Source organism: Canis lupus, chromosome 14, assembly GCF_003254725.2.
Source record: "Canis lupus dingo isolate Sandy chromosome 14, ASM325472v2, whole genome shotgun sequence".
Taxonomy (NCBI): domain Eukaryota; kingdom Metazoa; phylum Chordata; class Mammalia; order Carnivora; family Canidae; genus Canis; species Canis lupus.
Window position 1 is genome coordinate 28,645,748 of NC_064256.1, and position 13,226 is coordinate 28,658,973.

At 36.1% G+C, this 13,226-nt stretch overlaps 1 protein-coding gene across 1 annotated transcript; it reads right to left on the reverse strand.

The window, feature by feature from the left end:
* Positions 1–860: 860 nt before the first annotated feature.
* Positions 861–12,261, reverse strand: LOC125752431 (quinone oxidoreductase-like protein 2). Its single transcript, XM_049093400.1, has 3 exons — positions 12,136–12,261; positions 2,079–2,119; positions 861–1,314 (listed from the first exon to the last, which is right to left on the reverse strand). Exons 1-3 carry the CDS (start codon positions 12,259–12,261, stop codon positions 861–863), a joined length of 621 nt encoding a protein of 206 aa, XP_048949357.1.
* Positions 12,262–13,226: the final 965 nt, after the last annotated feature.

The window sequence follows — 13,226 nt, forward strand, 5'->3', positions numbered from 1 at the left end:
TAGTGCCGATACTCTTTTATCCCTAGGGTAACCTAACTTGATATTTATCTATTATCTTCATTATTGACAGTAAGATTTAGTTTGCTAATATTTTGTTTGGGATATTGCATCGTATAAGTGTGGTAGTTGATTTTTTGTTTTTGTTTTTATTACAATTGCCATCTGACAATGTAATGCCCATAGTCTGAGCATAAATTGAGGTGCTTTTCTTCGTTATCTGAGTGAGTCTATGAATGTTCTAAGTTATATTTCAGAAATATTTGATAGAATTTGCCTAAAAACCTGATTGGGACTGGTGTCTCCTCTGTGAGAAAATTTTAATTAATAATTGACTTTTTAACTAATGGGCATAGGAGTATTCAAGGTTTTGTTTCATGCTTTGTGAGTCAATTCGGGTAAGATTATTTTTTTCTAGGAATTTTTTACTTTTTCCCTATTTTTAATATTAATGATGTATTTACTTATGTTTATTCACTAAGTTTATCCTTTATTATATCCCTGAAAATGTCCTGTTTCCAAAACTTTTTTTTCATCATTCTTCTTGGAAGACTACATTTAATCTACATTTAATCAGTTTTTTTTCAAAGAATGAACTTGATCTTGGTTGAGCTTCTATTTTTTTTATTTTTTATTTTATTATTTTATTTTTTTTAGCTTCTATTTTAATTTCAGTTTTCTTTCATTAAGTTCTGCTTATAGCTTTATTATTTTCTACATTTTTTGTTTTTTTGACTGCTTTTTGATAAATGTAATCATGGTGTATTTTATTGTACAGTTTATTTAATTTTTATCATATCAGCTGGCCAGACTGCCAGAGCTTTTTTTTTTTTTTTTTTTTTTTTTGCTGCTGAGGTGAGGATTTATTTAAGGGAGATAAGCACCTTGTCCGTGGATTTGCGCTGTATTACATGAAGGAAGGCATCATCGACCTTCTCCAGCTTAAAAACTGCTTCGATGTGTGGCTGGATGCGCCCTTGCTGGCAGTACTGAAGAGCCGAGGACAGGATTCTGGAGATGATGGGAAAGTTCTGCTTTTTGTATCGTCTCCAGTACAGCCCCATGGCAGAGACATTCTTCAGGAGCAGAAGGTTGGCGGGCACAGAAGCAATGGTTCCTCCAGCAAAACCCACCACCACTATCCTGCCCTCCCACACCAGGCTGCAGAGTGCCTCCAGGAAGACATCTCCTCCCTCTGAGTCAATGACCACATTCACCCCAGCACTGCCCACCAGCTTCCTCACAGCCTCCTTCAGGCTGCCCTGACTACAGTTCACAACAGATTGTGTGCCCTTCTGCATCACAAACTGGCACTTTCTGTCAATATTTCATTTTCTAATTTTTGAGTTTTATGTCATTCAAAGGAATCTATTTTACACACTTAGGGTAATAAAAGAGGTATATATTTTCTTCTAGTGCTTTTGTCTTTTTTGGTGTCCTTCATGTATTCAATCTACTTGGAATTCCCTTTAAAGTGTGTGCTATTTTCTTACAAACTGATAGCTAATGGTCCCAACAAAGTTTAATAAATAGTTTCAATTTTGATAGGCTTATTTGAAAATCATACACTAAATTCCCATCTCTACCTAGATTTATTTCTGAATTCTACCTAGCTAGTTGTCTACTTGTCTTATGGGAATATGCTATTTTGATTACAGTAGCTTTAGCAATTATTTGAACATTTAGTAATACATATCCCCTCTCATTTTTTTAAAAGATTTTATTTATTTATTCATGAGAGACACATGGGGGGGGGAGAGAGAGAGAGGCAGAGACACAGGCAGAGGGAGAAGTAGGCTCCATGCAGGGAGCCTGATGTGGGATTTGATCCCAGGTCTCCCGGATCACACCCTGGGCCAAAGGCAGGCACTTAACTGCTGAGCCACCCAGGGATTCCCATCCCCCCTCATTATTTTTGTGATTTTCCTACAATTTTCTTAGCTATTTCACATACTTTTCTTGATGAACTTCATTTCCTTTAAGATTTGGTAATATGTATTTGGTATGTGGTGCATGTATTACAAAATTTACAAAAGGAAATACAGATAAATGTAAGTAGATTCCTTTGCTGTAAATCTCACCTCTGCTCCTCAAACTTCTTACTGAAGACAATTTCTCTTGTCTGAGACAGTCAACTCAATAATGAACCATATTTACCTTTTATGCTCATAAAATAATAGCAGACATGTCCTTTCCCTTTTTTCACTTACTATCTTGGCCATTTAATTGTCAATATCAGATATAAGGAGCTATGCCCATGAACTTCAAATACAATTTGGCAAATTTTCAAATAAGTCTATATCACTGAAAACTCAAAAGTATGACTGTCATTTTTCAAATGCTATTTATAACAAGCTAAATCAAGGAAGCAATATTTTATCATATCATATGAGGTCAACTTTTTAATTCAATAATAAATTGAGTCAATTTGTGGATAATATTCTTTAAAAGATGAAATCTATCAGCTTTTGTGTCATCACATTGTAGTGAGGTATAACAAAATATATATTTCATAAATTTGGGCAAAGTATTTTCTCTATGCTTTAGTTTTCTCATCTTTAAAGGTATGAATGAGATAGCTAAGATCCTTTTCAGCTCTAAAAGTTTACAATTTTATTCTGTTCTCAAAGCAATTACTTCTTGCTAACTCAAACAGAGATTACAATATATTGGCAGATGATGTAATCTGTTTTGATTTCTTAGAAGAAGTGAACAACTGATATTTAAAAAGCTTTGTAATCATGGCAGCTTCAAGTGGCCTCCACAGTAGATGGCCATGGGCTGCTTAACAAAGTATTGCCATTAATATAATTCAAATCTCTATACTTTTCTTTCCATATCTCTGGGTTCAAAATTGCACATTCTTAGGCTAGAGTGTCCAGATTATCTTGCCTTGGGTCTCCAGCCACCTCCAGTACAAGACGCTGAAGGTAGCAAGATCTATAGAGTAGATCTCATTGCTGAAGCATTTCACTGTGAATTGAAAGTTTTCTGAAAAAGACGACGCTATTGTCGTGACCCTGGCATCTATACAAAGAGATATTCATGCTATATAAAGGGTACTTTGAATATAATTCTGAATACTAGGCATATTCTAGTTTTTGTGTTACACTAGGTGAGAAAGTACTGGATGCCATTATTAAGTAAATAGTTCAATTTCACAAAGGCAATCCAATAGTAAACACTGGATTTGCAATGCTTTTTTTCCTACATATATAAAATTCAAGGATTTTCTTTTGAGTTCAGCTCATTCTTGTTTTGTTGAGGGATTACTGCCAAGATGTTTGATTTCTTTAAAAGATATTGGAGTCTTATTGAAAATGGAGTAAGCAGTATTGATCTCACTAGGAAGTTGAAGAATATAATTTCTAAGATAATGCATTCATTTTTGTTATCATATAGCTCTTTATTTAATGGATATGGCAGTAGATTAAAAATGAAGGCATGCTACTTTTCTATGAATGGGGACTAATAATTTTGACCCACAGGGGGAGGAGAGGGGAATACTCTGAGGATTAAGTAATTTATTTAGAAGAATTTAGGAATAAAAAACTCAAAAAATATGACATTGTAAAAGTTTATTTGTGGGCTAGCTTTTCCTTAACAGTTTTACTGGATGATTGCTAGGTTGTAAGCTCCCTAAGGACAAGAATCAAATTCTTATCACTTATTATCCCTAGAAATTGTGGCAAATGATTAGTGTCTGTGTATTTGATAGAAAACAAAGTGTTCCCGGGGGAAAAGAAAAATGGAATTATAATACAAAATATACTTAAAATGAGACCAATAAAACCATAATTGCAAAGGTGAACTGGCATAGAACCTAAACAGGAATGTGCACACAGAGCAAAGGGAATAGGGGGAAATGGAGGTCAGAGCCAGGCTGGGGCAGGAAACAGGCACATGCATTAAGACTTGACCAGCCCTCAAACTCCACTACCCCAGGCAGCTGTCGCTTGTTCTCTTGTCCTTCTGCCAGTCTGTCACTCTCCTCTGATTCTTTGAAACCAAGTAGATTCTACCATAGTCCAAGGAACATTTTCCTTTTATGGCTTTTAATCTCTAAATCATATTTGGTTGATATCTGACATACTTGTTGACAGCCTAAGTGGATTTTTTAATAGTGTAACTTAGATAAATCTTTCTTCTGTTGTAGGAGAGCCAAAAATGTTTTTTTATGGCTAACTCTAGCTTAATAAGCAGCCAGAGTTCTAAAAAAAAAAAATGTAACCATTTAATTTTTAATATGGATGTGTTCTTTTTGGTAATTAAAAACAAACATTTTGTAAAACTGCCAACATATTAATCAAAATAATACAAGGTTATATGTGTCAGACATTTAAATATATTTTAAACCTTTCTGAGATGAAATCATGAAACAAAATTAAAACAGATTGAAATGACTTTTTATTGCTTATGCATGTTGTAGACCAAAGGTCATATATAAAGTTCAAGTAGGCCATATTAAATTTCAGTAGATTCTAAGGTTTACTTGGGGTAAGCCTTAAATGCATGTCTCACTACTACCATGTAGCACCAGAAAATAAAATAAGTATCACTTTGTTAGGTAGGCCTAAAAGTTTTTGCCACCAGCCATGTTTGATCAATGATGATCCAAATCTCTTCCATTTTTTTTTTCTTGTTAGTAGCAATGCTAAATGGTGATTTTAAGTCAGGATAGCAATGTAACCAGAACTTTCTTGGCCACTTAGAGCTAAAAACTCCCTTTTAGCCAGAGTCCAAATAAGAGAGCCCAAAAGGAGAGTTTTCTTCCTTTTTTTCTGTCTAGAAGGTTATGACATTAGTAATCATAAGGATTATAATGTATCATTATGTCAAGGCCCTTGAAATATTATGTTTTGTGTAGTTCTTAGCAGAGTGGTGGCATTTCATTTCCTTCTATTAATTCTGAACTGTAGACAGAGTCCAGAATTTCTTCTGCCATCTTAGCTAGTATATCAGTAAAATAAAAGTCAAATAGTGATTATTTTATACTGGTTTGAAATAAAAATCTACATGTTAACATTTTAATCTCAATATTAAATATCAAGTGTCTTACTATTTTACTAGTCTGTTACTAATTTTCCAACATCATATATATATATATGTGTATATATATATATTTAAACATATATATATGTTTATCGACATGTAAATTTGTATCTATCTTTGCCACTCTGGCTGGCACGTCCTCTGGCTTAATCAGAATCTTAGACTGTTAGAATATTAAGAATGACCAGACATTGTATGGGACCCAAGATCTTGAATACCCAAGCAATATTGAGAAGAACAAAGTTAGAGGCATCACATTTCCTGATTTAAAAGTATATTCAAAGATACGGTGATAAAAAAAGGGTGTTATTTTTACAAAAACAGACACATAGATCAATGGAACAAAATAGAGGTCCTGAAATAAATCCATGAACGTATGGTTAATTCGTTTTCAACAAATAAGCAAAGAATATACAACAGGGAACGGATAGACTCTTCCAGAAATGGTGATAGGAAAACTGGAACTCCAACTTACACTATACACAAATATCAACTCACTGTGTTTGATTAAAGACCACACAATAAGACTTAAAACCATAAAATTCCTAGAAGAAAACTGTGGATAAGCTCCTTGACATTGGTCCTGATGATGATTTTTTTGTATTTGTCACCAAAAACAAAAGGTGACCAAAAGCAAAACTAAACAAATGGGACTACATCAAACTGAAAAGCTCTGCACAGCAAAGGAAACCTTCAACAAAATGGAAAGGAAACCTACAGAATGAAAGGAAATATTTGCAAACCACACATCTGATAAGGGGTTAATACCTAAAATATACAATGAACTCATACAACTCAATAGCAAAAGAAACAAATAATCCAACTAAAAGTGGGCAAAGGACCTGAACAGATATTTTTCCAGAGAAGACATCCAAAGAGCCAACAGGTACATAACAATATCCTCAACCTCATTAATCATCGGGCAAATGTAGATCAAAACCGCAATGAGATATTACCTCACACCTGTTAGGATGCTATTAAAAAACATCAAGAGGAACAGCCCTGGTGGCTCAGCAGTTTAGCGCCGCCTTCAGCCCAGGGCTGATCCTGGAGATCTGGAATCGAGTCCCACGTCGGGCTCCCTGCGTGGAGCCTGCTTCTCCCTCTGCCTGTGTCTCTGCCTCTCTCTCTCTCTGTCTCTCATGAATAAATAAATAAAATCTTAAAAAAACATCAAGAGATAACAAATGCCAAGTGAGGATATGGAGGAAAGGGAACATTGGCACACTATTGGTGGGACTGTAAACTGCTGTGGCCATTATGAAAATCAGCATGGAGTTTCCTCATGAATCAAAAATAGAACTACTATATAATCCAGCAATTCCTATATATATCCAATATCTTGAAGAATACCTAAACATACACACACACATACACGAGTGCACACACACACACAGGAATATTATTAAGCCTTAAAAAAGAAAGAAATCCTGCCATTGTAGACAACATAGATGCAACTGGAGGACATCCAATGAAATAAGTCAGAGAAAGACAAATACTGTATATCACTCCTTTGTGAGACCAAAAAAAAAAAAAAAAAAAAAAAAGCCAAACTCTCATAGAAATACAGAGTAGAGTGCTCACTTTGGCAGCACATACACTAAAAAACACAGAATAGAATAGTGGTTGCAAGGAATTAGGGATTTGCCATAATAGGGATGGGATGGGAAAATAATGCAAATTTTCCATTATAAGATGTATAAGATCTCAGTATCCAACATATAACATGGGCACTATAGTTACTAACACTAACCTGAAATTTGCTAAGGAAGTAGAACTTGAACATTTTTTTCAAGGAAAAAAAAGTAGAAATGTCAAGTGATGTATATACTAATTAGCTCCAAAGTGGGAATCCTTTCATAATGTATATGTACATCAGGTCATCATGTTATATACTTCAAATATACAATGATTTTATTTGTCAAGTATAAGGCTGAATAAAAGAGGATTAAATGTATGTTGACTTCATCAATCCCATTCTTTCAAAAGGTTGAGCTTACAATGTGATAAAGTTCTTAGTTCTGAATTTAATTTTCCTCAGAAAGTAAAGCTTGCTTGATAATATTAAAGGACGGTCTTCAGTTAACGGATAAACTCAGTAAAGTGAGTTTAACAAACTGAATTCAAGAGAACATTCCCTCTACTCTAAACAATGCAGCACCATTAATTTTTAGAGAATAGGTTTCCAGCGTCCTACATAACGTTTAGAAGTTTAAAGTGCTTTGAAATTATATGAAAGCATATGTGGAGATGGAGTTTGGACTGAAACTTCAACTACGGTATAGATTTGTCTGCTACTTCGTGCCTGTAGTCTTTCCATATATTTCTGCAGTACTATGAAGGTGAAGATCACTAGACTCTTATTTTTTTTTATATTGATGGAGCCACTGAAAGCCCCAAACTACCACAAAGTCAGGAAATGCAAAGTGTGGTCACTTTCCACAACCTATTATGAAATAAAATTGCTTTGTATTCTTGCGTTATGTGAGGTTTCAGTTATTGATTTGGAGCATACATCATCAACAAGCAAATAAGTGAATGTGGCCCTCTTTCTCCCCTTTATTCTCGATAAAGAATCAGTGGGGTGTAACAGCCAGCCACAAAGTTCTCTCTGCTCTCTGAGATATTAGTGTAGGTGTGCTCCAAAAAGCAATCATTTATGTGTTTTTATTATTGTATATTATTAATGCATAGTTTATTTTTGTGATGGGATTCTAGAATTACTTTTTCAAAAAGGTTTTCATGTAGTTCCGTTTGGGAAACACAAGTACCAACAATAAGAAATGCTTCGACTGTAATACAATGTATTAAATTTTGGCCTTGAAAGTATAAGGCCACTTTATTGATGCCACTGAACTGAAATGGTCTTCAGCTACTCACTGGTCAAAAGATCAGGCTTACGGTTTGCCACTTACTTCTTCAGTTCTCCAAGTGACAATGTACAGACTGAGAGAAGCTAACATTTAAAATAAGTTTTCTCCACAGCATCAGTTGAGTATGTTCTTCAAACTTTTGATGTTTTCTTAAGAAATAGTTTGGCCAATTTTCCCCTCAACTAATCTGTCTCATTTGCAGCTATGAACCAATATTGTTAAGAAGCATGTGAAGATTTTTTAAGTTTCTTTAAGCCCTCCGAAAAGTCTATAAGGTAAATAATCTAGGATTTAAACTTGTTCCTTTAGAAGTACATTCTTTTAAAAATTTGTTCTGTTTTCCTCATCACTGCTTATTTTTACTAAATAAATAAATAAATAAATAAATAAATAAATAAATAAATAAATAAAACAAATACAAAACCCCGAAGTGGAAAAATTCTAAACAAATTCTGTGATTATAAAGTAGTTGTTGGGCATGTAGAATTTAGAACCAGGCATCTTGGATTTGAATGTCAGCTTTCTTGTATTACTTCAGACAAAATATTAGCTTTCCTAATCATAATTTCAGGTGTATAATTTCAGACAATGATGGTGTCAACCTTTCAGGATTCTATGACCTAGTCAGCTTGCAGAGCATCTGCCAACAGGAGATGGTAGTTATCAGGCAAATGCTTGTTAGGACTCTATCTACTGTGGATTATGGTCCCTCCCAAGTCTTCAGCTGAAGTTCTAGCCCTCATAACCTCACAATATAAATGTATTTGGAGATAGGGCCATTAGAGAGGTGACTAAAGTAAAATGAGGTCATACAGGTGGCTTCTGGTCTAGAATGACCCCCCCCACGAAGAGGGGATTTGGAGTCACTGCTGAGGGTACAGAGAAAAGCCTGAGAAGTCAGCTGTCCTCAAGCCAAGCTGGGAGACTTCAGAAGAAACCAAGCCTGATGGCACCTTGATCTTGGACTTCTCCCTTGCCCAGGTCCATAAGAAAATAAATGTCTGTTGTATAAGCCTGTAGTATTTTGTCATGGCAGTCCTAGAAAACTAATCATATGTCTCCCCAGGAAAACACTTCCCTTGTTTTGGAAACAGTTCTTACCACATTCGACAAAAGAGCTGGGCTCATGAACAGAGTTGGCCATGCTCAGAGCTCCTTTGAACAGCCACAGTCATTTGCAGGCCCCAAAGAGGGCCACTCAGAGTCCTCCTTTAGGCTTTTTCCTTTTGCCAAAGGAGGGGGGATGATTCTCTAATTCCTTACTTAAAATTATGATTCTAGAGCTTCTGACAACCATAGCTGGTGAGGCGAGGATTGCCTCAGGGGACACAGCGGGTACCCAGAGAGAAGCAAAGGTGAGAGGCAGAGAGGGAGATTCTCAGAGCTGCCTTTTGATTCAGGAACTCTTTTTAATATTGTGAGCTTCCCTGCAAAAATTTTTCTTTTTAAGTTGGGTTGCGGTTTCTTTTAGTTAAAAAATATTCTGACCATTCTTTTGATTTTTGTTATAAAATTGAGCACATGGTTCCATGAGGAAAAATAATTCTTAGATCAACAGACTTGATATGTTATGAGCTAAATTGTGTCTCCCACCACTAAAAAAGGAAAAAACAAAACAAAAACAAAGACATAAAAACGTTGACGTCCTCATCCCCACTACTTGAGAACATGACCTCACTGCAAATAGGGATTTTACAATTATGATTAGTTAAGATTAAGTTGTATTGCAGTAGGATAGGTCCCTAATCCAGTATGATTGGTGGTCTAAGAAGATAGCCCTAGGAAGACACAGAGACACAGAGCCACACAGGAAGAAAGCCACGTGAAGACGGAAGCTCAGATTGGAGTGATGCATCAATGAGTAAAGGGATGCCAAAGGCAGCTGGCAAACTGGCAGAAGCTCAGAAGAGGCAAGGAAGGATTCTGCTGAGTATTTTAGAAGAAACATGGCTTTGGCTCTCCTATCTGTGTGCCTCCACCCTTGCTTTTAGGCTTCTAGCATCCAGAACTCTTGAGACAATACATTACTGTTGTTTTCAACCTTACTGTCTGTGATAACTTGTTATAGAAACCCTAGGAAGCAAATACAGCCAATGAGAAAGAGGTTAAGATCCATAAGATCTCTGAATCTTTCCTTGAGTTCCCATGTTCTGAGCAAAAAGTACCTCTACTCATCTTCCCAGGTCCTTTATTTGTAGTCCTCATTTTTTAATAAATAATGATGCAATTTGTATTGCTATCTTAACATATATCCTCTTTCATGTAGTTGATAAACCTTTGAGATCAGGACATATATCTTTTAGCTCCCCGTAGCCCAGCACGGTGAACAAATATCCACATCCTGCTGTTGTTACTGTTCCCCGCCTCCTCATCACCATCAATCAACACTGTTAATACAGCTACCATTTACTGATCACCTATGGCACTGCTTTGCTTACAAGGCACATTCCATCCAGTACCCTATTTAATTTTCACAAGACTGGTGGAAATAGGGATTAGCCTATTTAAAGAAGATGAAACTGCTACTAAAAGAGAGGCATGGAGCCTCAAAGTTCTCATGGGCAGTGGGTGAGGGGAATTAAGCACATTTCTATGTGCCTCCAAAGTTAGAGCAGCCTTGTGGTAATGTGATTATTCTTTAGTGAAGCTTTTCTAATTTTGCAGCTGTTATACATTTTAAAATTTCATCTATGCTCTGAGTCACTCTGATGCCCTTATACTTCTTTGTGGAGGCTGTGTTATCCTATAAAATTATTTTAGTAATTAGCTTACTCATATCGATCTCTATCTCAATTTACCTAATCTCTTGCTCTTGTTGTAATTTAAGGTGAGGTGAAATGAAATTACCTTTCAATATCATATAGATTTAAAATTCTGAAAAACAAATTTTCATTGAAAGATACATGCATTAACTTTTTTTTTTTTTTAAGACTATTCATTAAGTGCAGTGGTGAGAAGGGGGGAAAGAGTAGAACAAGGAGTTTGATCTGTGACTGTGAACAATCAATTGAGACAACTTACTACTTTCAGACCAGCCAATATTAGGTATTCTTATAATTTCCAGGACAAAATGAGGGCTCCCTTAACCATTGGAGCAACCTTGACTTACCTTCAGTCTCAATTATGAACTATAATGATTCTACCTAAATGTATCTTTCCCTTGACACGATGCCCTTGTGCCTCCATGCTCTTCATCTCTCCTCTGGATTCTTGTCTTCTTCCCCAACTATTAAGTAGTGTGGGCATTTTCACAGCCTATTTCCCCCTTCCAACGTTTCCTATTGAACGATCACACCCAGGTGTCATCCTGACCTACCTTCTCACTCAATTTTTTCTCTAGTACCTGGTTTGCAGCCTGTACCAGGTGCAGATTTCCATTATGGCACTGGAATACTCCATAACAGACACTTGGCTCAGTGTGTCTGCTTACCTTCTCATGCTCCCTTAATTGATGGGAAGGATTTACATCCTCTTTGTTTTACCAAGTAGGATGCCTCACACAAATATTTGTGAAAGAATGACCAACAAAACGACTCCCTGCTCACAAGCCTCCAATTGTGTCCAACACACTTAGAATAAAATGCAAAGTCCTCCACATATTCATCAAGGCCTTACCCCGTTTCCCACATTTCTGCTCTCTCACTCAGTTCAAGCAAAAAATGGCCTTCTGGCTAATCCTTGGCACTCTAACCACATTGACATTTCAGGGCTCTTGACCTACTGCTCCTTTAGCTTTGAATCTATGGATAGATTTTTAAGGCATCTGTGAAGTTGTTTCTCTCAGACATTGCCATGGCTTTTCTCATTCAAGTCTCCACTCAAGAGTAGTTCTCTCGGAGACCTTTACTGATGACATTATCTAAAATAGCATTGTACTTTACTTTTTTATTTTAATATTTTATTTATTCACGAGAGACACACACAGAGAGAGAGACAGGGACACAGGCAGAGGAAAAAGCAGGCTCCACGTAGGGAGCCTGATGTGGGACTCAATCCCGGAACTCCAGGATCATGCCCTGAGCCAAAGGTAGACGCTCAATCACTGAGCCACCCAGGGGTCCCTGTACTTTACTTCCTATCCCATATCCTGCTTTACATATATTGCTTTTCATAGTTCTTACTGATGGCTACTATTATGTTTATTGCCTGTTTATTGTTTGTCTGTGTTACTAGAATGCAGGCTCTGAGGAAAAAGGGATGTTATCTACTTTACCCATTGCTCTGTATTCTCAGCATTAAGAAGAGTCACATAGCAGGTCTGCCACAACTGCTGAGTTAATGAGTCAAAAAATAGTCTCAAGCTTTTCAAAGGCAGCATCATGTCACATTCCTTTTTCATATCACCAATTAGCTGATACTCTGTCTTCAGTACAGGTTTCCAAAAAATACTTGTTTAAGCTATTTTCATGTGAAGGTCTCAATTCCAATGACAAGCAGTACGTCCTGTTTGAAAACTTGGATTACTACACTATTAGGTATTAGGAGAGCCTATATCTTGAATTGTTGATTCTGAATTTAGTCTTTACTTTTTGTACTATCACATTGTTTTTTAATATTTTATTTATTTATTCATGAGAGACACACAGAGAGAGTGGCAGAGACACAGGCAGAGAGAAGCAGGCTCCACGCAGGGAGCCTGATGTGGGACTTGATCTTGGGACTCCAGGATCACGCCCTGGGCCAAAGGCGGCGCTTAACCGCTGAGCCACCCAGGCTGCCAATATCACATTATTTTATTTCACTTTTCTATCTTATTTTTCATTTTATGTTATCACTTCCAACATGCTATAATATTAACCACATGAAACATCCTAACAAATGAGCACATTTTAGGCCTGTAGAAAAACAGGTTCTTAACTGGGACTTCTGTAGTACAGACAAAAATTACAAACATTTCCATGATTCTCTTAGAAACAGCCAGAGGAGATAAGTTACATATAATTAAGGAATAGAATGGAGTCTCTTATGTAATCATTTTGGCTAATCATTATAATTTTGTTCTTTATAGACAAATGGAAATCATGATATAGTAGACTTTTGATACCGTATAGATAACACATAGTGATCATTCTTGGGGAAGGAAGAAAACACAATTTCACTGAAATGTTTATAATTTGGGGAAATATTTTAGAAAATCTTTTACATAATACAAGCATGAGTCCCTAGATTGAATTTCAGAAAATCAGATTGAGATTTAACTGCATAATAATTATGATTTAGAACCAAATGATTTAAATTCTTAGCATCTTAGCTTTCTTCCTTACATACTGTCTTCAAAATAATTCATTATACTAAACGAAATGG